This window comes from Geotrypetes seraphini, chromosome 3, assembly GCF_902459505.1.
Source record: "Geotrypetes seraphini chromosome 3, aGeoSer1.1, whole genome shotgun sequence".
Classification (NCBI taxonomy): domain Eukaryota; kingdom Metazoa; phylum Chordata; class Amphibia; order Gymnophiona; family Dermophiidae; genus Geotrypetes; species Geotrypetes seraphini.
Window position 1 is genome coordinate 300,627,945 of NC_047086.1, and position 25,950 is coordinate 300,653,894.

The 25,950-nt window shown below is 41.8% G+C and overlaps 1 protein-coding gene across 1 annotated transcript in view; it reads left to right on the plus strand.

Moving 5' to 3' along the window:
* The window catches only part of WDR92 (WD repeat domain 92), a 39,878-nt gene that overhangs the window by 2,238 nt on the left and 11,690 nt on the right, over positions 1-25,950 (plus strand). The window contains exons 2-7 of the mRNA XM_033939109.1: positions 1,469-1,569; positions 2,897-3,027; positions 10,632-10,733; positions 13,097-13,212; positions 15,138-15,272; positions 21,367-21,464. Coding sequence (XP_033795000.1) covers positions 1,469-1,569; positions 2,897-3,027; positions 10,632-10,733; positions 13,097-13,212; positions 15,138-15,272; positions 21,367-21,464 — 683 coding nt within the window. The remainder of the gene's footprint in view (positions 1-1,468; positions 1,570-2,896; positions 3,028-10,631; positions 10,734-13,096; positions 13,213-15,137; positions 15,273-21,366; positions 21,465-25,950) is intronic.

The following is a 25,950-nucleotide window of genomic DNA, read 5'->3' on the forward strand; positions in this document are numbered from 1 at the left end:
TCATATCTCCCCTCAGCCATCTTTTCTCCAGGCTGAAGAACTCTTAACTGCTTTAACCTTTCCTCATAGGAAAGTTGTCCCATCCCTTCTATAATTTTTGTCGTTCTTCTCTGTACCTTTTCTAATTCCACTATATCCTTTTTTTTTTTTGATGTGGCAACCAAAATTGCACACAGTGTTCAAGGTGTGGCCATAACATGGAGCAATACAAGGGCATTATAAAATTCTTATCTTTGTTTTCCATTCCTTTCCTAATAATTCCTTACATTTGATTTGCTTTCTTAGTCACTGCTGCACACTCAGTTGAGAGTTTCAACATATCCTCAACAATACAATACAATTTTTATTTGATGGTAGGTTGTCTAGACTGGTGCTTCAGGTCCCTGGCCTAGCTCCATGCTCTCCTGGCTGAAGCCACACAGCAAAATTGAGATGGATAAGTCTCACTGACTAGGTCCATACCTGGATTTTCAGTGGCATTATCCAGATAAAGCTACTGAACCACCGGTCAGACCACCTTAACAATATCTAGTTAGTGTTGGGGTGGTCAAAGAGTGCCAACTTGGTAACTGCCTGGATAAAGTTAGAGGAAGTCTGTCAACTTTATCCAGTTACCATACCTATCTGGGTGCTGGTCTGAATATTGCCAGTACAAGGATAAGTGTACTGACCAACCTATACCTAAATATTCAGTAACGGCTGGTATTTGGCTACTGGGACTCAATATCTGGGAATAAAAAGCTTCTTATGGATGAGGTTAAAAAAAAAAAAGAATCTTGACCACCACAGGCTGAATAATGGGATGGGGAGTTATATTTTGTTTAGAAATTTGCTGTTTTCATTCCTTTTATGAAATATATTTACCAGTATATTGATTTCTGGGTTTTTGTCATTAACTTGTTACATGTTATAAATAAGCTGTGAATCCTATACATATCCATAAATAATGCAGTAAAGGCCATATTTTGTAAACAGCAAGTAACGGCTCCATTTGGCGTGGTTGTCAATCATCCGCTAGGTACCATTTATAGAATTACGCCTAGCATGCCTAATTTATGGGCACCTATCTTGGACACCTAATGATACCTTCGTCAACCATGCCTATTCTCCGTCTCTAAACATGCTTACTATTTGAGATAGATATTCTTAGGGGTGAGAGAGCACCTCCAATTAGGCATCACTAGGTATCCTAAGAGTTTGGCTCCAAACTCTTAAATTATTTAATTAATGGGGTCTTTTTTGATTGGTTGAAAACTGGCAGGTCAGTTACCATGCTGTTTAAGCCAATTTTTTTTCAAAAAGGCATGGATCCCGAATTTAGGTGTCACTAGGCGACTGCAATTAGGGTGCCTCACAGCACCTAATGTAGGAGCCATTTATAGAATATAGCCTTAAATGTAGCTTTTCATTCATCATTTGTACTTTTATATAATACATTTTGAATTAAAATAATATTTTTCTTTTTAAGATTGAAAAGGATAAACCTATAAAATGTGCAACGTTTGGTGCTGCGTCTCTGCAACAAAGATACTTAGCTACTGGAGATTTTGTTGGAAACCTTCATATATGGTGAGCATTGTCGATTCTGGAAATGGTCTCTTACGTAAGTATTAGGGGTGCAGTCCTGTGCGAGACCAATGTTCCTCAGGCTAGAACATCAAACATTCTCCAGTAGTCAGAACCAGTTATTACTGTAGCTCGGAAAGTGCAGAAGCCAGCAATGCATTTCAAATCAAGGGCACCAGTCTTGCTTATGAAATGGTTACTACCGTATATACTCGAATATAAACTGAGATTTTTGGGTCACAAAAATGGGCCAAAAATGAGGGTCTCATTTTATATTTGAGCCATCACCTGCTGTCTTCTTCTTACTGAACTACAGGCACCCTCCTTGGAGCCACTCTCAACATACATGCCCCCACCCTCCTAATCAGTGATCCCCATATACGCGTTGGTCGTGCCTCTGCCGCAGAATCACTGATCTCCATGCCCCCTCCCCAACAGCTGCTGACCTCCATACACTCGTGGATTGTGCTGCTGTCGATCCGCTATATGTTGAACTGGGCTTGGCCTTGAGCATCTGCTTTAGAACAGGGGTGCCCAATAGGTCGATCACGATCGACCGGTAGATCGCCAAGGCAAAGTGAGCCATCCAAACCGGGTGACTTACCCAGCTGCATATCCTTAATCGCCCAAAGAATTTCATCATCACTGATAGGTGCAGAAAGCTGATCAGCCTCTGATGGCATGAGGCTCAGGAGTTTTACTTGATCCAGAAAAGACTGAATCACACCTGGAGGGACATCCTGTCCTGGCGTATAGAGAGTTTGATAATACTGGACAAAAGCTTGTTGGATGTGTGTCGAAGTGGTGCAATGCGCCCCCTGCGCATCTACTATAGTAGTGATATAATTGTAAAGCCAATGCTTCTCCAGCGTAAGTGCTAATAACTTTCCAGCCCTGTTCGCTGTTTTGAAATACTTCTGCTTGAGGGATTGTAACTTAACACTAATAGCTGCCAAATCTAAAGCTTGCAGGTCTAGGCGTAACTGTTTAAGGAGCATCTCGGCCTGTTTCTCGGCAGAGCCTATTTTATGTGACAATTCCAACTGATAAATCTGAGAAAGAAGGGGGTCCTCTGCATCCCAAATGAAATTACTGAAGAACTCATCTGGTCAGCCTTGGACCTCAGCAAAGATGTCCTTTTATGTGAAATAGCAGATGGAAATTTTGGTAGGAGAAAAGTAGTATACAAATGAGTAGCAGAAAAGAAACAGTGAGGAAAATAAAACACAAAAGACTTTGAATGTAGGACAACTGCAGAAAGCTGTAAAGAGATTTAAGAGCTGAATACTAGTAGTGAAAATGGTACTAATAATTATTTAATATTTTCTAGGAACTTGGAAGCTCCAGAAATCCCAGTATACTCTGTGAAAGGCCATAAAGAAATTATTAATAGCATAGATGGCATAGGTGGTTTAGAGATTGGAGAAGGAGCTCCAGAGATAGTGACTGGAAGCCGAGATGGTAAGTTGGCATCTGTGCCCTGCTACTTTTTTTTTTAAATACATGAATACCCTCACTAGAGAATGGGTTTTATTTATTTTTCTCTGACTGCATTGTTCCACATCTTTGGGCTCCTTTTACAAAGCTGCGCTAGTGGTTTTAACGCATACATTGGATTAGTGCGTGCTAGCCGGAAATCTACCGCCTGCTCCAAAGGAGGCGGTAGCGGCTAGCGCTTACAGCAATTTAGCGCACGCTATTCCGCGCGTTAAGGCCCTAGCTTTGTAAAAGGAGCCCTTTGTCTTTTGCTTAGTTAAATAATTTTATTACATTCAACAATAAAATATAGAACATTGTAATAAAAATAGTAATCACTTGTCTAAAAGGGCAACTAAGTTTACAGAGCTATCAAGTTGTGTAGTTCCAGATGGGAGATTTTAGGCCAGTCCTGGATTTCTGACAGCTCCATTACATTGCATTATGGGCCAGAAGTACTTAGTTCAATGAGTAGAATCAAGGACTTCAAATACTATGCTGTATTGGCATGTAATTTCAAAACTTGGAGTAGTTAAAAAATCTTCCTCCAGGAATTAGGTAACTTGGCAGTACTGAGTTTATATCAGGGGAGACATTTTGAGGTTGGCTATGTGTGTTAGGAGAACACCGGGGTGATATCCGTCGATGTTTCAGGCAAAGAGAACAACACTGGATTTTTCTTCTTCAAACAGTACAGTCTACTGGGTTGAACTTTGTTATAGAATGGAAAGCTTTCATGTAATTGGCTAGGAAGAGGACATTGTGATATGATGCTGGAAACCTTATTTGAGAGTGTCAGAGATGGCAGCTGCCATGTTTAAAGCAGCCATCTAGGATTCAGTCAACTCCTTGAAAAATTCCTTTGAAGATGCATTTTGTGAAACAGGGTGCTCCTGTTGGGACTGTTTGGAACGAAAATGGAAGGCTGTTCTACTGCAGATAAGTGACTGTATTTTTACCAATTTTGGCATTTTTTTTTCTACCTGTTTTTTGATCTAGGAGTTGTATTGTGATTGTTTAAATGAGCAAGTAGACCGAGATCCAAGATGGCCGCTACATCTCTGCTGCAGTGAGGACGCCGTCGAGATTTACCTGCAATTATGCCAAAGAGACGGGGTAGGAACGTCGGAGGAGCCTCCTGGCGACCCTTAACCCCTGCGGTTACCATAGATGATTTTCTCCGGCGCCTACAGCAGGAACAGGAAGAGTCGGGTGCCAGCTCGCTAGGGAAGCCGCCGGAGAGTAGCACGGTGGTGAGATCCCCTGGGCTCGATGTCACCCTTAGCCCCGACGTCAGGACGCCACCCCTTCAACCGACGCCGCAAGCAGCCAGCTCTCCACGGGACCAGAATGCACCCGAGGAGGTAGCTTCCTTGTTTCCAGAGGCTAGCATGGAGGGCTCGCCGAACAGAACAATGCAGAGTGACATGCTCTCTCTGCTAGGACCTGCGACCGGGACAACAGAGGTTGGGGGAATACAAGACTTCACTGAGGTAAAGCTAACTTCAGAACAGTCATACACTACACCATTACAACTTTTTTCTCCTACTAAACCCCCTAAAGTTACACTTGAAGCATTATGGGACTTGGTAGTGAATCTGGGGAATTCCTTAAATCCTCAAATAAAAAGTTTGGACAAAGAATTAAAAGAACAAAAAGAAGAAATAAAAGTGTTAAAACAGGATATATCTCAATTAAAAACAGAGACACAAAATACAAATAAGGAGCTAATATCTTTAAAACAAAATCAAGATTTGCTGGTTAAAGATAACATAATACTCAGGAGGAAGCTGGAAGCTCAGGAGAATAATGGCCGAGCTAACAATTTGAGATTTATAAATTTTCCAAAGATCTTGTCAACTTCTCCTAGAGAAATGGTGAAAAGGTATTTTATGGAAATATTGGAAATTCCTGAAAGCTCTTTAACTCCTCTTACAAGAGTGTACTATCTTCCTGCCAAGCCCCAATCCAAAGAAGAAGAAAAAATTGAGGAATCCCGGGACAGACCATTGAACATTTCCGCAATTCTGGAACAATCGGATAGAGAATTGGCTGTTTCAGCCACTCTCTTGTTGTCTGTGGCTTTGGCTCCAGACAAGGATTGGATATTAAAACTTTTCTTTAAAAATAGGTCCAAGGACTTCCTGGGATATCATATTCAGATTTTTCCTTATGTCTCTAGAGAGACTCGAAAGAGAAGAAAAGAATTTCTACTTCTGAAACCTGGAGTGATTCAAATAGGGGGTATTTTCTTTTGAGATATCCATGTAAATGTGTAGTCAGATATTTATCTTTGAAGTATATTTTTACAGAGCCGTCTCATCTGATTAGTTTTCTCTCAGCGAAACGTCTTGAGAAAGGAATAACAGCGCCCATGGAAGGTTAGCTCCCTGCACTGTAGTAAGACATGGTTTTCCTCTTAACCTATTTGATTTTATTTGTTCTACTCTTTAAATCTTGGATCCAATACATGGAGGACTAGTGTGTGATCAATTAGATCATTTATTACTTCATTTATGTATCTTTATTTTCAAATTGAATTATGTATTATGGTATATCTTAATTTTGGAAACTTAGTTTATTATGTTATTTGATCTCACTTTACTGTACAAGATGTATATGCTTGGTAATATAAAATTCTATAAATAAAAAAAATATAAATAAATAAAAAAAATGAGCAAGTAGATGCTAAGTATCCAAAATGGAAAGTATGTTTACTGCAGTGGTGTGTCTTTGCTGACAAGTTTTTTGGCATTTTTTATTTGCACCTTTATTTTGGAGTGATACTACTGTATTTATCCTGTTGTTGGAGAAGAACTATATGCTTTATGATTTCTAACGTAACAATGGAGATTTATTATGACTTGTGATTAGAGTAAGCCCTGCTATTTCAACAGTGTTACTGATATTGGCAATGCTTTGTGGACACTGAGGTCTTTTTCTTCACTGATTTTTGTCATTCATTTTTCTACTGCCTGTGATAGTAGTTTTTAGCACAGAGATCCGCGCTGAATGGCCTGTGCTGCTCCCAAAGCTCATAGGAACTCTATGAATGTCAGGAGCAGCGCAGGTCATTCAGCGCAGTTCACTGCGCTATAAACTGCTAGCGCAGTTTGATAGAAGAGGCCCTTAGAATGCAATATAAGATTTTGATGATTTGTCATCAATTCTTGTATGGTACCATTCCAGAGTATTTCAAGGAAAGGATGACTGTTTACCACCCTAAAAGACCCTTGCATTCTGAAAATTCAGCTATGCTGAGGGGCAATGTTAATCCGAAATATGTAGAAACTTGTGTAATGATCTTTTGCTGTGCTGGGGTAAAGTTATGGAATTCGCTGGTAGGACAGTTAAGGAATTGTGTTGATAGAAGAACTTTTAGAAAATTCTTAAAAACACAACTGTTTGTCACTGCTTTTTTATAGGGTCTGACCCACTTTGATCAAAGATTTATTGTCAATTTAAATCTTGATGTCTGATTGTCCTTTTGTATTGTTTTAGATATTATGTATGTTTGATCTTAGAAATTTTAAAAATAAATAAATACTTTTCTGATTCTTCTCTTCCAGCAGAAGAGAGTGGGGCTTTTTTGGTTTATTTTGATTGATCATCTACTCTACTTCCTTATGGTGATTAGTTGGAAAAGTGTCCTTGGATTCACTGATCGTGAAGAAATCTTACAGGCACTGGCTTTGATATTTGTAGATGGCAGTAATTCTACAATGAATAATTGGATGAATATTTTAAGATTGTCATAAGACTTTGGTACGATTGGAACTACATAGTGCCACATGGTTGAACATTGCAAGCAGGAAATTATTCTGAGAGGTCTATGAGTTTTCATGCACCTATGATATTTAAAGAGGATGAAGATTTTGTTTCTAATTAGAACATGATTTTATATAATTGTTCTTTGGACTTGATGTTCTTTTTGATTAAGAGGTTGCAAAAGGGTATAGAACTGAAAAGAAACATTGTGAAGAATTATTGACTGAGTGTAAAGTGGAGACAGATTTTGAGGCTCAATTTTCAAGATATGAGGATGAAAATGGAGAGATTTAGGCAAGAATTAAAGCTTTGGAAGATTAAAAATTCCATCGTGATTAGTGTGACTATAAAGATGTCTGCTAGCTCTAGGAGAGGATACTAGAATGAGGAGTTCTGATGATAGTGCCTTTTTTTCATCAGTATTTATATTTCACAAGTGCAAGTGGTTATTAGGTGAAGTGGAGTTTTTTGCCATATGAGGCATAACTGAGGTTTTTCCTCTACTTCTTTTTCTTGTTTCTCCATTTGTGACTGACAGAATGAAGTGTGTATGTGCTGGTGAGGCCTTGCAGTGTCCTTGAGTCCCCGGTTTGTTCCATATAGGGTATTGATTGAGTTGGAAAAAAGTATTTATACTTGCCCTTTTCCTGAGTTGAGTGTGGAGTTCTGATGATCCAACAGTTTATTTACCCTTGCTAAGGCCCACCTTAGGGTCAGCACTCAAGAATATGCTAAAATTGTCCACCCAATGTGTGGCAGTGGTAAAAAAAAAAAAAAGCAAACAGGATGCTAAGAATTATTTGGAAAAGGATTGTAAATAAAACCAAGAATATTATAATGCCTCTGTATCACTCCATGATATGACCTCACCTTGAATATTGCATTCAGTTTTGGTCACCATATCTCAAAAAAGATGTAGAGGTTAGGGTTCTTCAGCTTGGAAAATAGACTGCTGAAGGGAGATATGATTGAGCTACAAAGTCCTAAGTGGTTCAGAATGGGTAAAAGTGAATCGTTTTTTTACTCTTTCAAAAATTACAAAGACTAGGGCCACTTGATGAAACTACATGGAAATACTTTTAAAACAAATAGGAATAAGTATTTTTTTGCTCAAAGAATAGTTGAGCTCTGGAACTCAATTGCTGGAGGCTGTGGTAACAATGATTAGCACAGCTGGGTTTAAAAAAGGTTTGGACAGGAAAAATCCATAGACTGCTATTGAGACATAGGGGAATCCACTGCTTGCCCTGTGATTGCCAGCGTGGAATTTTGTTACTATTTGGGTTTCTGCCAGGTATTTGTGACCTGGATTGGCCACTGTGGAAACAGGATACTGGACTAGATGGACAACTGGTCAGACCCAGTATGGCTGTTTTTAATGTTCTTATATTCCAAATTTGCATTTTCTTGTGTAGGCCACTTTTCTGTTCTCCTTCCAGGCTCTTTAGTTAGGCTTTTCAGTTGTTATATAAGCTCTCATTCATTTTTTTTCTGTTTGCCTCTTCTCCATGTTGAGGTGCTTTCCAGGGTCTGGCTAAGCATTTTTATTCAAAAAAGTTGTTTGATTTAGCCTTGGCCATATTTATAATGACATTTTCTGAAAGAAAGCTCCCAGTGTGGGCAGTGCAGCAAGACCATATTCCGCACTTTTGTTCATTAAGCTTATTGGCTGGAGGAGAAAGATTGTGACAGTGCATTAGGATGCATATTACCTAGAAATTGATTAAGCCTTTGGAGTACATGCCAGTATGAATCAGTGGCTGGAAGAAGAGGGATGGTAAGGGGAAGGGTGAGGAGCTTGGGGAATGAAAGTAGAGTACAGGATGAGAAGGGGATGGACTAGGATGAGAGAGGCTGGAGAGAGATGAGGAAGAACTGGGGGCATGGGCTGGCTGTGTGTGAAAGATGGATGTTTGTAAGTACATGTGTGTGTGTGTGTGTGTGTGTGAAAGGATATATGGAGGATAATTTTGTTAAAGATCACCTAGTTAAGTGGACAAGAAGGCACTTATTTGTCCTTATTAAAGTTCCCCAGAAATACTACAGCAATTGTGGCTTTAATAGTGTGAATTACATGAAGAAAGACCTAGTGAAGCTTGAAGAATGATCTAAAATTTGGCAGCTAAAATTTAATGCTCCGAAATGCAAGGTTGCAAAAACCCGAAGGAACAGTACAGTTTAGAGGGTGAAGAACTTATGTGCACGACAGAAGAGTGGGTGTGATTGCAATGATCTTAAGGTGACCAAACAGGTTGAAAAGGTGAGGGTGAGGGCGAAAGCTAGAAGGATGCTAGGGTGCATAGGAAAAAGGAGGTATTGATGCCCCTGTGTAAGACTCTGGTGAGATCTCATTTAGAATATTGTGTAAAATTCTGGAGACCGCACCTTCAAAAAGATATAAAAAAGATGGAGTCAGTCCAGAGGAAGGCTAGTAAAATGGTGCGTGGTCTTAAGGCATATGGGGACAGACATAAAGATCTCAATCTGTATACTTTGGAGGGAAGGCAGGAGAGGGGAGATATGATAGAGACGTTTAAATAAATTACTGCAGAAAAAAATTGTTGCAAAAATGTTATAAGCCAAGTGATGGAACTATCCTTTGAAAAACCATTTAAGTAGAGTGGAGAAAAAAAGCCTCAACTAATTTTATATGCAGATGGCAGTTTTTTAGCCGTTCTTACTCTGTATCATAGGCAAAAAAAACTCCACTACTTCTCTAAATGAAATCTTTCAAAATAGGAAAATATTTCACCACTGTGCACAGGGAACAGGAAAAAGAACCTTCAGGAAGGTAACACTTATCTTCACAGCTCTCCTCCAAAAATGCCTCTTTTCGCTCTATGCATTTAGAGGCAGGGGAAAGGCCTAAGCTGGCTTGGGGTAGCAAAGGTTGGCGCCAGGATTGCGATCCAAAGATGCAATGATCTTACTGCAGTCACATTTCCGGCATTGAAGTGAAGACAAGGAACCGATGTCCAGATCCAACAAAGCACTTGTTTTACCAACGAATGGCTGCTTTAGGGAATTCCCTCCTATTGTATTGTTTCTAGAGAGCCGTTTAAATACCTACATGGGGTAAATGCGCATGAGGCGAGTCTCTTTCATTTGAAAGGAAGCTCTGGAATGAGAGAGCATAGAATTAAGTTAAAAGGTGATATAGGCTCAAGAGTAATCTAACAAAATACTTTTTTTATAGAAAGGGTGGTAAATTAGTGGAATAGTCTCCCAGTAGAGGTAGTGGAGACAAAGACTGTGTTTGAATTAAAGAAAGCATGAGACAGGCACATGGGATCTCTTAGGAAGAGGAGATAGTGGATCATGCCGGGGAATGGGCAGACTGGATGGGCCATTTGGCCTTTATCTGCCATCATGTTTCAATAATGAAGCTGCAGACATGTATGCCTGCTCATGTCTTTCTATGCCCAAAACTTGCCCTTGAAGTGTAAGTACCGTACATTCTGGCCATTGCATATACTATTACATGGGGGAGGGGCAGAATTTTATAACAGGCATTTTACAAGCATATACCGTATTTTTTGGTCTATAAGACATCCCCCCTGTAGAGGAGGAAAAACCAATAATAGCATTATTTGCTTCTTTTTCCACTGTTTCCTGGAGGATAAATATTTATCATTGCTATTACAGCTGTACTTACATTGGATAATTATTGGAGATTCTTGGACCCTGTTTTTATATCCTGGTAATGTAGCACTTATTACGGCAATTATAATATCGGGGAGCATTGTTTATTAAAAGGTCAGCAATCTGGGATTGTATCTATAGATTACATGCTCTCACGTCTGAATTGTTAATCTTTCCAGGGACAGTGAAGGTATGGGACCCACGACAAAAAGATATACCTGTTGCTAATATGGAATCTGTCGAGGGAGAAACAAAGAGAGATTGTTGGACAGTAGCATTTGGTAGGTAACTGGCCAGTTAGGAAAGATCATTTGTTGAGTTATGAAACATATTCATAGCCCTATAGACTGCTTCTTGCAAGATTTAAGTGATATGGTGGAGGGAGGAGCTATGAACGTGGGCTACCATTAAGACAGGCTATTTTACTGCAACTCGTGCTATTTTAGCACAGGGTCTCATTGCATAAAATGAAACCCTATGCTAAAATAATTTGTCAGTAATAGCCCATGTTGATAACTTCACACCTCAGAGGGCAATTCTATAACAGTGCGCCTATATTTAGGCACTTAGGTGCAGATTCTGTAACTGGCACCATTGGCAGCTGCCTTAAAAGTGGTTGCCGATCGCATGTCAATTACATGATCCGATCGGCGGGGGGAGGGGTCGATCGCAGCAGGAGAGACTGGGCATCTCTCCTGCCACAATGGTTGTGGTGGGCAGGTTGCCAGGGCTGCTGAGCTGATCGCGGCAGCCGCGATCAGCTCAGCGGCCCCTTTTTCCGCACTTATACCTATTTTGACTTGGTCTAACTCAAAACGTATAAGTGCTGACTAGGCAGCTTGTTTTAAGTCTTGGTTATACCTGCTGTACGACTATGTCTAGGTCGGCCCACCTCCCGCTCAACTCCCACCCTTTCCTCTCCTCCAAAAATGCCTCTTTTCGCTCTATGCATTTAGAGGCAGGGGAAAGGCCTAAGCTGGCTTGGGGGTACAGAATCACGCATCCAGCAAAGGTTGGCGCCAGAACTGTAGGTTTTCCAGACCTACATTTCTGGCACCTACATTTTGATGTGAATCATGCCTCCTTAGGCACTTCAGGCTGCCTAACGCCACTTCTGGTGTTAGCCATGCCCACAGTAATGCTAGGTGGCCCAAAGCTCCTATGGAGGCATGATTCAGGCACCAATGTTTGTAGGTGCCAGTGGTGTTTTTTTTTACTAATCTGGGCATCTACTGGTGCCTAAAAAAATCAGCGTCAGAGAATCTGGGCCTTACTCTGTAAATGAAAGCAAGAGCCTACCAGTACTTCTTTTATAGAATACTAGTGTAAAAGGTTAGGTATGTGCCTATAATTTAGGCATGAGCACTTAAACTAGCAGTGTGAAAAATGCACATGAATTACAATATTCTGTTATTTCTGCACATGGGCCTAGAGCTATCCGATTCAGGAAAAAGAAAATTCAATTTTACCAATCAAATTGATATTTTGATTTGATATGATTCAATTTGCTTTCTGTGATATAGCTTTATTTATTTTGCAGCCTCTTCACCCCCGCCATCCCTCTCTTATGCTCTCTCTAATCCCATGCCAGAGCAAAGGGGGGATGGGGTGGGTGAAGAGGAAGTTACATCAGAAGAAAGGACTCCGGCAGAGGGAAGGTCCAAGAGCAGGCCTCAATCAGTGAGTCTGTGTTTTGTTTTGTTTTTTCAAAACAAATTGATTCAGTCAAACTGAATCAGTGAATTGACTGAAATTGTGACTCGGGCAGCACTAGTATGTACCTATTTGACATATAGGCAGAGACACGCAGTATCAGTAATTTTAAGGATCAATTCCCATTTTATTGCCTGCACTTCGTCGATTCCCTATAGTAAGCAGAATTAATTCTTAAATACTTTGGGGACAATTCTTTAACAAGGTACCCCAATGCTAACCCTTTTCTATAACAGCATCTGTGCATCCTGATTCTTTTCTAGATTACTAGCATAAACCTACATTGGTGTGTCTAAACGTAAATGTGCCCAGTTTTGCCTGCTCTAAGGCAGGCATAAAAAAGCACGCCTAAGTGCTGCAGACATTATGCATACAGTGGAGGCAATGCATGTATACTGTTTTCAGTGTGGAAATCCAACTGGTTGGATGGGCTGAGAACCACTGATCTACATGACTTGATAAAATTGAAGTTCATATGACCTAGAAAATTCAGTATATGTGAAAAGGGTGACATGCATAAACTTCAGGAAAAGCAAATTCTAAAGCAGGTCTGGGATGATTCTAGCTGAGTGAACCAGTTGGCTGAAATAGAACTGCCCTCAGTCCAATGTCTCTCTCTACCCCATGTGGCCAGCACACTCTCTCTTCCCTTCCTTCCAGCCCCCCCACCCCATGTGACCCAGCACCCTCTCTCTAAATACTTTGGGGGCAATTCTATAACAAGGCACCCCAAGTGACCCAGCACCCTCTCTCTAAATACTTTGGGGGCAATTCTATAACAAGGCACCCCAATGCTGCTTTATGTTTTCATTGTTTTTCAATATTAGGAAAAGCAATGCAAACTTTGCATATTCATTGGTACAATGGTATTCTTTAATAGGGTAATAGTATGAAATACATGTCTTTAAAATCATTTTCTGTTCATTTTTAGGACATGCTTGTAATCAGCAAGAGCGTGTTGTCTGTGCTGGGTATGATAATGGTGACATTAAACTCTTTGACCTACGCAACATGTCATTACGATGGGAAACAAACATTAAAAATGGAGTGAGTGTCACAAACATTCTAAGACTTAAACTGATTAGTTCATAGATACATGAGATTTTTCTAATGGACTTTGCCCTAGTGATGTTTAGCATTTATCAGAATATATCACACTGCAGCAGATATTGACTTTTTTATTTTATTTACTTATTTATACTTTTGAATACATTTACAATATCCAATTATTCAAGGAAAAAAAGAAAACATCTCTCAAAACAATTCAATAATCATTCATTCTTACAAAATTATTTTAAAGCCCACATTATGGGGAAACGTTACAAATTCTAAACAAACAAATTTAAAGGAAAAGATTAAGGATAAGAATTCTCCGTTCGTCCCAACGAACCTTGAATCATTCCTTACTAATAGGGATTCTAATTTCTCCTCTTATTCTCTACTGATGAAGCAAAATCATTTCTGTTCTCTTACTATTAAAAATTGTTGTAATTGTACGGGGTCCCAAAAAACATACTCAATGTCTTGTAACTTAACTATACATTTACAAGGAAATTTCAGGTAAAAGGATGCCTCTAGAGCCAAAACTCTAATTTTTAACTTCAAAAATTATTTTCTTCTGAGTTGAGTTGTTTTAGAGACATCCGGAAAAATCTTAACTAAATCACCACAAAATTTCGTTAACCTGTTTTTAAAGTAAAGTTTCATTAGTAACATCTTATCTATTTCACTCATGCATGTTATCACCAGGGTGGACCGACTCTGAATCACATCCTGAGTATCTTCCAAAAACTCAGGCAAATTTACTTCAGTAGTGCCCAGATGGTCCACCTCCTGGGCAGTTTCTATTTTTTTTGGAGGAATGTAATAGTAATTATTTATTGGAAAATTCTCAGCATTAGTCAATCCCAATACTTCTTTAAAAGCAGATATTGACTTTTAAAATGCTGTATGTCATGCTCATATATTCCCTTCCAGATAGAAAGTATTATATAAGTTATGCTGATCTGTTTCTGATTTGGATGCTAGCATTTGCTGTCAAATCAGCTTCCCCACTGTGCACAAGAAGCTCTCTTAAAAGTGTTATCAGTGGACCCCAAATTATCGAGAAAAGAACCATTTGCTTAATAAGTATTTCTCCAGGCCAAGGCTAAATTTCTAGCATTAGCTTTTGTGCTAGTAATGGCTGAAGAAGCATGTCAATATGAATGAAAGCCAACCGTGGAGGGGCATAATAATAATAAAAAAAACATCTAAGTCCCCTTTTGGCCTAGGCCAGGGGTGTCCAACCTTTTGGCTTCCCTGGGCCGCATTGGCCAAAAAAAATGTTTCTGGGGCCGCACAAATGCGCAAATACTGCAGCAAGACAGAGGAGGGAGCCGGCAAGACGGTAAACACCCGGGAGCAGCAGAGGAAAACACTGCATCGCCCTCGACCGGGGCCGCACAAAATATTTCATGGGGCCGCAGGTTGGACACCCCTGCTAGGCCCTAAACGCTGAAAGAAGAAGCAGGGAAAATGTTCATTCTCAAAAAAAATGTCCAAAAGGAGGTTTTTATGATAATAGCCTGTCTCTACATTCAGCTGTTTAAACGCCCAGACCACCAGTACGCCTACACTTAAGACACATTACCAACCAAAAGAACAGCCTAAATCCCAAAAGCCCAAAACCAGGCCTTTTAGGCGAAAGAGGAGCCAGTCCTTTGCCTAAAAGATGGATTCTGTAACCGGTGTCAGTCAAAAAGAACACCAGTTACAGAATCCACCCCCCCTGCAGCAACAATCACGGCAGGAGAGATGGCTCATCTCCCCTGCTGCGATAGCGATCGCCCCCCCCCCCCCCAAATGGCGGCACATCGGGGTGAGCATCGCAGCAGGGATCTCCCCTGCCGCGATCCTCATCCCTGAAGTGCTGCGGTTATAATTTCCTTATATGAAGAATTATACAATGTTTGTGTTTAATGTTTTTGCAGGTGTGTAGCCTGGAATTTGACAGGAAAGATATAATTATGAATAAGCTGGTGGCCACATCCTTGGAAGGAAAGTTCCATGTTTTTGATATGAGAACCCAGCATCCTACTAAAGGCTTTGCTTCAGTATCGGAAAAGGTAGAAGTGACACATTGCCTCACTGTACTATAATACACAGTAATTATGTATTCTCCACCAAGGAAGATGTGGAGGAGATACCAGTATGATAAAAAAACAAATTATGTCTGACCTAATGTTAGAATTAAACACACCCCACTATTAAGTTACAATATCCTGAGGCATATATATTTAATTACAGGCAGTCCACGGGTTACAGACACCCGATTTAAGTACGATTCGTACTTAAGAACACAGTTGCAGCTTCATTTGATTTCACTGAGCAGTATTTCCAGTAGCATAGATTCCTACACTTCTCCTGTAGTAGATTCAGGAATGATACATGGTCACATTGAGAACATACAGTGTGCATGCTGTACCTTAGAGGGAGCACTGGTAGGGACAGTTGGCCCTTTTGTCATTTTGTCAGCTGGGAGCAGATGAAGGCAGCAAGAATCTTAATCTACAAATTCTGACTTACATACAAATCTGACTTAAGAACAGCTTTAAAAACATAACTTCCTTAGCGCTGGCAGCAAATGAATCCAGAGACAAGTGGGATACATCTAACAGGAGGTGGAGATAGAGAACTGACTCGCAGGTGTATATCTTGGATGGAATCCCTCCTGGCTATCTAGTATGCTCTATCTCCAGCAGGTTGGATGACTGCTATTTCTCTAGGCTCCTGGCTTCAGCTACTGGCTTCAGTTTCCTGGATCAGAAAGGTGAAATCTTCCTATGGCTTAGGCCTCAGTTGAGAAATCTTCCTGTGGCTTAGGCCTCAGTTGAGCTGCGGTGGTTGGCTGAACGGTGCCAACTTTGGGGGCAACACCTGGGCCCGCCCAGGTCCCTTCCCCATCCTTCCCACCTGAAGAACTTGAATACCTGAGGAGCTTCGTTGGTTTGAGGTTTCTTTCCCATAAGTAAAAAAGAGCCCGAGTCTGGTTTTTCTGGTGGTGTTTGCCTTTTGAATTCAGGAGGAGTGTGAACAGCAGTTGTGCTGGGAATGGCAGCAGAAGCAGTTAAGTAAGGTAAGCACCGCACGCTGTCAGGAATGGCTTCCACCGCGAGCTCAGGAGATGCAGTGGCGGTTACTTTGACCTAGGAGTGCACACTGGCGCCACGGGTAAAAGAAGTGCTGGACGAAGTGAAGACGGTGACCTCACGAGAGTGGAGTACGGTAGTGAGTGAGCTCTGCCTGTCTTCTTTGGCATGGGCGGTGAGTGCATGGATGTTACAGGGAGAGGCGGATGGGGAGGATTCGCTGTCAGGCACGCACTTCTTCTCTCCAGAGTTTATCCGGTTGCTACACAATGTTTTTTTGCTTCAATGGCAAACCCGGAGGGAGGAGGGGAGGGCTCAGGTGGTGGAATGGCCCAGGTATCTTTGTCCCGACCTCAGTTAGGGGTGAGGGAAGGCCAGCAAAGTGCCAATCGGCACTAGGTAGTACAGGATGCAGAGGTTTTTCGGTCTGCTAACTCTGAGATCTCGTTTCCCTTGTTTGACCCCGGGGAGGCAGATAATGAACAGGATATGGAAGTGGAGGTGGGAATAGAGGTGGATGTTCCTTCTGTTTTGAGACTTTTTCATAAAGAGGAGCTAGCTGCATTTATCTCCGAAGCGCTAGAGTGTCTGCATATTTCTCCACCTGACTCAGGGGTGACTAGGGTATCCAATCCCCTGATGGTTGGAACAAAGAAGCCTCCCAGAGCCTTCCAGGTGCATGAGGCTATGCAGGAATTAATATCGGAGCAATGGACTGCTCCGGAGTCAGGTCTCAAGGTAGCTAAAGCTATGAGGTAGTTGTATCCTGTGACTCAGAAGGAGCTGGATAAGTTTCAGCTTCTGAAGATGGACGCATTGGTGGCAGCCATTTCTAGAAGAACCACTCTTCCAGTGGAGGGGGAGTGGGACTTAAGGATTTACAGGACAGGAAGCTTGAGTCTACCTTGAAGGCTTCATTCAATGTGGCAGCTCTGACTCTATAGATGGCCGTGTGCAGTTTATATGTGGCATGGGCCTGTCTTCAATGAGTCCAATGGATCATGAATGGTATGGTAGAATCCGTGGTGGCTCTACCCCAGGACTTTCTGGATGTGGCATATCTAGCAGATGCTTTATATGATATGATTAGGACCTCGGCTAAGTAGATTTCCCTGGCTGTGGTGTCTAGGAGGTGTTTATGGCTGCAGCATTAGGCAGTGGACATGGCCTCTAAGTTATGTTTAGTACATTTGCCATTTAAGTGTCAGTTGTTGTTTGGAGAAGACCTGGAGAGGTTAATTAAGGAAATGGAAGACTCTAAGTCTCAGAGGTTACCAGAGGAGACCAAGGAGTTTGTCTCGGTCGCCATCCTCTAGGCCACGTTTAGGGATCCCAGGAGGTATAGCCCAGGGAGATCGACATATAGGGCATCGTATGACACATCCTGCAGTACCAGGTCAAGGTTTGCTCAGAGGCGATCTAGGCATCCTCCCAAGCCTTCTTCCGCCCAGTCAGATGGTCCTCAGATGTCACGGTCTGCTAAGTGATGAGTCAGGGGATCCTTCTGTTGATTGGGGAGGGGGGACGACTCTTGGGCTGTGGGCCAGTTGGTATAGGACATTAGGTCCTCATTGTTATTTTCGTGAGTTATGCATTGGATTCTTCTCTCACAGCGTAGATTGTGTTGGAATCCCCCGTCTTCTAGTTATCTGGTAGGATACAGTGGGGGTCAAGCAGGTCTTACTTCCTCCTAAGGCTGCTTGGTTTTTTCCAGAGTTTTTGGATGGGAGGATTTAAAGTGCTCTGGCACTATATCCGTGTGTTCTTTATGATTTTGGAGATCGGTTCACCTCTTTATACTCTTCCTGGTAGTAGGAAGGGCTGTTTGGCCTCTAAGGCCTTAGATGTTTTCATCTGTCAGAAGGCGGCAGGTTGTCCCACCTGGTTTCAGGTTTGCTTTGCTACATCCCACTTGTCTCTGGATTCATCTGCTGCCGGTGCTGAGGAAGGTAAAATTATGTCCTACCTGCTAATTTTCTTTCCTTTAGACGTATCAGATGAATCCAGAGTCCCACCCTGGTGTGTTCTCAGAGGGGTATTTTATTGGGTGAGGGTGTGCAATGCATGTGTGTTGAGCAGTAGTTCCATCTAGTTTGGTGTGTACTTCCCTTCCCACACCAACCACAACTGACTCCTAGAGGTAGTCAATGTTAATTTAATTTAGTATTGCAGACTCTCAGGATGCAATATAAAATGTATTCTGCACAGATAAGAACCCATTTAGAATATTATGTACAATTCTGGAGATTGCACCTCTTCAAAAAGGTATAAAAAGGATAGAATCGGTCCAGAGGAAGGCTTTGGAGCAAAGGCAGGAGAAAGGAGAGAGTGGCACAGTGGTTAAAGCTACAGCCTCAGCACCCTAAGGTTGTGGGTTCAAACCCATGCTGCTCCTTGTGACCCTGGGCAAGTCACTTAATCCCCCCATTGCTCCAGGTATACTAGATAAATTGTGAGCCACAGGGACAGACCGGGAAAATGCTTAAGTACCTGAATAAATTAATGTAAACCATTCTGAGCTCCCCTGGGAAAATGGTATAGAAAATTGAATGAATGAATATGATACATTTAAATACCTATGTGGCATAAATGCACACGAGTCTAGACTCTTTCCTTTGAAAGGAAGCTCTGCAATGAGAGGGCATAAGATGAAGTTAAGAGGTGATAGGCTCCGGAGTAATCTAAGGAAATACTTTCTTACAGAAAGGGTGGTAGATGTGTGGAATAGTCTCCCGATAGAGGTGGTGGAGACAAAGACTGTGTCTGAATTCAAGGAAGCGTGGAATAGGTAAATAAATGCTAGTGCACCTTTGTAAAAGGAACCCTAGGTGTCTAGGTTCAGTTGTAGATTACAAGCATAATCTGGTATTGTCACACCTAACATTTAGACGCCTTTAGTTACACCAATCATAGAATGGCATGGGTGGGCACTAAGCACAGCAGAGATGCATAACAGTATTCTATAAGTTCCATGAATAAATGGGAGCCTTGCCCATGACCCATCCACGGTCTAATTGTGTACGCCTACCTTGCAAATACTTGCTATGTAAATTAAGTGGATATTTGCAGAATAACCTTTAGGTGCCCTGGTAGCAATTAAGTGGGTATGTGCGCTTATACGCTCATATGTGTGCAAGGTGCCAATATCTAGGCACTCATATTTGTGTCCCTTGTGTGCATAGATATCTACAATACTGTAAATTATGTGTGCCCTTGCCACATTCAGGTGCCTGCACTTAAGCAAGGTTTATGCCTGGTGTAACTGAGTGCCTAAATATTAGGTGTGCTAGTATTCTGTAATGGAACCTTGGCAACCTGGCTTTTACCGCACATCCTTGTGGTGCTTGAATGGAAGCACCCAGTTGTAGAATTATCTTCCTAGGCACTAGTAGGCATGTAAATCTGTCTCATTAGGGATAGCCTAAAAACCTGATATGTTGGTGGCCCTTGGGGACTGGGCGTAAAGACCAAGGACATACCTTATGATTTTTTTTTAGAGACAGCATTGAAATTGCATTCACATGATGTGACTGAAGGCTCATAGCACCAGTTCCCAGCTTGATTTTGATTTGACATGGAGGAAATAGGAGAAGAGAATTTATGGGTCAAAATATGTATGTATACCTAGCATCTTGTTTCCTTTGACCCTAATGGGCCAAGCCTTGCAGTGCTGATATACATAATTTTCCAACTGGGTAGCAATTGCAGATTAGATTTTAGAAGAACGTGTGAAGACTCAATCGTTTTGGTTGGTAGCCCATCTAAAGAACAACCTCCTAATTAGAATTCAAGGCTACAGGGTGGATAAGTTCACACAGTCTCATTATTTAGACCTGATATCCTCCTAGGATGCAGGATTTGGGCTTTTCATATTTCTTGTTCTTTTTGAGAGTTCCAGCCCAACTCCTTTCTCCTCAGTGCCACATTTTCTATTGCCTTCCTTTGTAGGTGCTGGATAAAAATCAGAATGTTTTTTTGCTTGTGTTTTTACTTTTTGGTGACCTCTGTTTTGGTTTCCCCCTTGCTGCTGAAAACAGCTGTAAACTCAGGGTCCCATTTGGTAGCTATTAATCTACTTGTGTTCAGAAACAATGTTACTTCTCTGTAACAGGTGGTATGTGAAGACAGTGGATCCTTCAGTCACACAAACACACCAGCTCCTGATTAGGAGTTAGGTCCTTTCTCTTACCTTTGTAGCTTGATTAGATGGGGTTTTGAGGCAACTGTTGGTGAATGATAAGTCCCATGCATGAGCAGCAACAATCTTCAAGTGTATATAATAATATTGTGAGCTTTCCTTAAATATCACTGTTGTGATGATACAGCTTTCAAGTAGTCTCTGGGAGTTTATGTAATTGAAAGCCTAAACTATAACTGTATGGTTTTGAACTTCTCTTTGCTATCTTTGTGTTTTGGGCAGTCAGTACTAAGGCATTTATGAAAAGATATTACATTGTAAGGAACAAAGAAGGTACCTTATAATTGGGGCAATTTTCAAAACTACAAACAGGTGTGAAGTCTACAGTTTTTACCTGTGGATTCTGCTTCAATGTTCAGAGAAAATATGAGCAAGCTTCACATTGAAAATTGTCTAAGGAAAAAATTACACACCGAGATTAGCATCAGTCTTCTCTTCTGAATAATAAAACTATTGACCTGATTGATAGTTTTCTTTTAATACTGCCGGAGTTGATGTTGTTTATGTGAAAAATGATTTCTTGAGCATGATAAAATAGATTAGCCTACAAAATATTATCTAACTAGCAAACAATAATCCCTCATAGTAAAGGAGCCATCTTGCAGCATCCATTAGCTCAGAACTATTTCTTTCCTTATGTCCTTGACATTTTGTCTGTTATCTATTTGAAGATGTGCCAGTTACAAAGACAGATTAGGGCTGAGAGAGTGAAGCAGGCAGCTGAGGACACATTATGATCTTATTTACACCCCTAGTGCTCTCAATTGTGATTGAACACCCTAGGCTAGTTGCTTTTACAAGAGAGACCTCTGATGTAATTTCCTTTTCAATATCTAAACTGAAACATTTTCTTCTGACACTTGTTTCATTTAGGCTTACAAATCTACCATGTGGCAAGTGAGGCACTTGCCACAAAACCGTGATATCTTTATGACAACAGGAGGAGCTGGTAACCTGCATCTTTGGAAATAGTAAGTATCACTCTTTAATCCTTCCGTTGTTTGTTAGGTTCTAGAACAATGAATTTGATTTAGACTCTGATGAACTAAAGATCTTAAAGCAGTCCCCCTTTTTCAGCCATTGTTAACCTGCGTTGAAAAATGAAGACCACTTTTCTAGGAGGTTTGAAATATGCTCTTTCTAATGAGACTGATTTGAAAGAGTTTCTAAAAGGTATTTTTCTGTAAAAGCAGGCTGAAAATACCCTATTTTTGGCCTTTTTACACAAATTAGCAACTTTACACTTAATTTGTAAACTAATGGAAAGAGCTTGGAGGTTGAAATTGTACTTTTGAAAACAACGTTGTACTGAGACATTATGCGCCAAATTTCGCATTTATTACTCAATTATTGTGGGAGCTAAGTAATGTCAAACTTTGACTTTTTTTGGAGCACTAATTTTTTTGGCCAAGTTTACTGTAATTCAGGCATTCAATCAGTGCTCGGCAAAAATTGTTATTGGTAGCAATGAACAGAGCTCAAAAAGTTGTGCAGGGTAGCTAAGTTTCAGTTTTTTTGGAAACACAGCTCGGGAGATATTGTGTCTCAAAGTTGTCAGAATGTCATTGTCGTACTGTATTTCATTGTGGTATGGGGTCAAACACATGGCTATATCTCCACAAATATTCCACAGGCGAAACTAAAACTTTACCAAAGTTCGTTTGAGACATGGTGGACTCTGCATATGAAGTTTCATCAAAATCCGTGATGGTCATGCAGGGCACTTTCCAAGAATCTGATCACTTGACATGGAATTAACCACCTCACAGTGCAGCTTCTTCTGTTACTATGCATCTTGAGTCTGAACCAGTCTCTCAATACTCTAGGGAGGCTTCTCCTTCCTACTCGACGGCTCCAAAGTCTCGTAGTCCTTCCCCAGATGAAGCCTCTGATTCCAAGTCAATTTCCTTTGCCAAGTTTGTGTTTGACATGGGACAAGCTCTCAAACTGGACCTCCATTCAGACTCCAAATATACTCCTGAATATTTGGCAGACATGGAACTCCCTCATCTACCTAAAGAGTCTTTGAGATTGCCTATGACTCCAGTTCTTAAACAGACTTTTATTCGTAACATGGAAACTCCTTATTCCATCACTGCTATTCCATCTAAGCTGGAATCCCGTTATCGCACTGTTCCTTGTAAAGGATTTGAGAAGTCCCAACTCTCTCTCATCAATCCTTGGTGGTGGAATCATCTTTGAAGAAAGCACATCCTTCCAAGATCTATGCTGCAGTCCCTCCAGGCAGGGAGGGTCGTACTATGGATAAGTTTGGTCGCCGGTTATACCAAAATTCTATGATGGCAAATAGGATTCTTAACTATAATTACATTTTCACCAATTATTTCAACCATTTTCTCAAATTGTTGCCTTCTTTTTATCCTGATGTTTCCAAGACACGTCTTTCTGAGTTCAAGCAAATCCTCAAGACTCTTTCTCAGTTGAGACTCTTCATGTTGCAAGCCTCATATGATGCTTTCAAATTGTCTTCCCGAGTCTCTGCCTTTGCTGTAGTCATGCGTCGACTGGCATGGCTACGTATTGTTGACATGGATCCCAATCTCCAGGATCGTTTGGCAAACCTTCCTTGTCAAGGGAATGAATTATTTGATGACTCTATTGAAGCAGCCACTAAGCGTCTCTCAGAACATGAACGCTCTTTTGCTTCTCTCATTCACCCTAAACCCAAGACTACACTACGAGAGGAATACTCTCTTCGCTTACTTCAGGTACCTCCAGATCACCCTCCAAGAGAGTGTCCTTCCAATCAGTCGCAACTTCCCTTTCTTCTTCACGAAGCCCGGGCTCTTCTTCACCTTCGAGCTGTCGAGGAAATTCCTCTGTCCCAGCGGAACTTGGGGTTCTATTCCCACTACTTTCTGGTTCCAAAGAAGATGGGGGATTTGCGACCTATTCTGGACCTCAGAGCTCTCAACAAATTCAAAGAGAAGTTCCGGATGCTCTCTTTGCCGACTTTGTATTCCCTGGTGAATGAGGGAGATTGGATGTGCTCGCTGGACCTCAAGGAGGCTTATACTCATATCCCCATTCATCCAGCCTTTCGCAAGTACCTCAGATTCAAAGTGGGCTCAAGGGTCTCTCGTATGAAGCGAGACTGAACAAATTGCACTCTACACTCTCGAGGAACATAGGGAGAGAGGAGACATGATCGAAACATTTGCTGGGGGTGTTGCATAAGTATAGACAGCTCACCAGGTCGTGCAGGTGCAAGGCCGGAGGGTTAGGACATTGATGGGAAGATAGGACTTCGATGAGAAACCTAGGGGGCAAGGGGGCCCCTTCTGGTGATTAAGGCAGGTCATGACCTGTTGGGCCGCCGCGGGGGCGGACTGCTGGGCGGGATGGACCTCTGGTCTGACCCGGCAGAGGCACTGCTTATGTTCTTATGTTCTTAAGTACCTCACGGGACGTGTCGAAGTGGAAGATGATATTTTCTTTCTCAAGGGACCCTCGGCCACAAGAGGGCACCCGCTCAAACTCAGGGGCGGAAAATTTCATGGCAACACCAGAAAGTATTTCTTCACAGAGAGAGTGGTTGATCATTGGAACAAGCTTCCAGTGCAGGTGATCGAGGCAGACAGTGTGCCAGACTTTAAGAATAAATGGGATACCCATGTGGGATCCCTACGAGGGTCAAGATAAGAAAATTGGGTCATTAGGGCATAGACAGGGGGTGGGTAAGCAGAGTGGGCAGACTTGATGGGCTGTAGCCCTTTTCTGCCGTCATCTTCTATGTTTCTATGTTTCATCTGCAGTACAGAGTTCTCCCTTTCGGCTTGGCCTCATCCCCCAGAGTATTTACAAAATGTCTGGTAGTAGTAGCTGCAGCTCTTCGCACCCAAGGTCTTCAAGTATTTCCATACCTAGACGACTGGCTCATCAAGGCCCCCTCTCTTCCAGAGGTTATTGCAGCGACCCAACAGACTATTATATTCCTCCAAAGTCTGGGGTTCCAGATAAACTTTCCCAAGTCTCAGTTACAGTTCATTGGGGCAACTCTGAACACTGTCCAACTGAGAACATATCTTCCACAACCATGTCAAGATACCCTCATTCGAATTTGCCATCAGGTCTCTCGTCTTCCATCCATTTCTGCACGGTAAATGATGGTTCTGCTCGGTCACATGGCTTCTACAGTTCATGCGACTCCTTTTGCCAGACTTCACCTTCGCATTCCTCAGTGGACCTTGGCATCTCAATGGCAACAAGCCACGGACCCACCATCTCAACAAATTATAATAACTCCTTTGTTGCAGAAGTCTCTCCGTTGGTGGATGCTCTCTTCCAATCTTTCCAGAGGTTTGCTGTTCCACAATCTCCCTCATCACAAGGTTCTCACAACCGATTCGTCCCGGACAGACAACCAAGTGGCCATGTATTATGTCAACAAACAGGGAGGTACGAGATCTCACTCCCTCTGTCAGGCTCTGAAGTTGTGGCATTGGGCAATTCTTCACAACATCTTCCTCAGAGCTGTCTACATTCAGGGTCAATGCAACTGTTTAGCGGACAAATTGAGTCGGCTTCTACAGCCTCACGAATGGACACTCAATTCTCCCACACTTCATCAAATTTTTGCCTGCTGGGAGACCCCCAGATAGATCTTTTTGCGTCCCCTCTCAACTTCAAACTGCCTCAATTTTGTTCCCGCATTTACACTCCTCAATGTCTCGAAGCGGATGCGTTTCTCCTGGACTGGAGGGCTCAGTTCCTTTATGCCTTTCCTCCATTTCCTTTGATTCTCAGGACTCTAGTCAAACTAAAGTCAAAGCACGCCACCATGATTCTGATAGCTCCTCCGTGGCCCAGACAACCGTGGTACTCCCTTCTACTTCAACTCAGCACCAGGGAGCCTCTGCTTCTTCCAATTTTTCCTTCTCTGCTCACTCAGAGTCAAGGTTCCTTACTTCATCCCAATCTGCAGTCTCTACACTTGACAGCTTGGTACCTTTCTACCTGAAAGACTCTTCTCTTTTTTCTGAGTCTGTTCAAGATATTTTACTTGCTTCCAGGAAACCGTCCACTCATCAGTGTTACAGCCAGAAATGGACTAGATTTTCTGCTTGGTGTTCCACAAGTCATCTGCAGCCCAAGTCTTCCTCCTTGGCATCTGTTCTAGACTATTTGCTTCATTTGTCACAATCTGGACTTCAATCCACATCTATTCGAGTCCATCTCAGTGCTATTGCTGCTTTTCATCTGCCTCTCGAGGGGAAACCTCTCTGCACACCCCGTGGTTTCACGCTTTATGAAAGGAATTTTTAATATTCATCCACCACTTAAACCGCCTCCAGTGGTTTGGGATCTTAATGTTGTTTTGGCTCAACTGATGAAGCCTCCTTTTGAGCCCCTTGACAAAGCTCACCTCAAGTATCTCACTTGGAAAGCGGTATTCCTGATCACCCTCACTTCTGCTCGAAGAGTCAGTGAGTTACA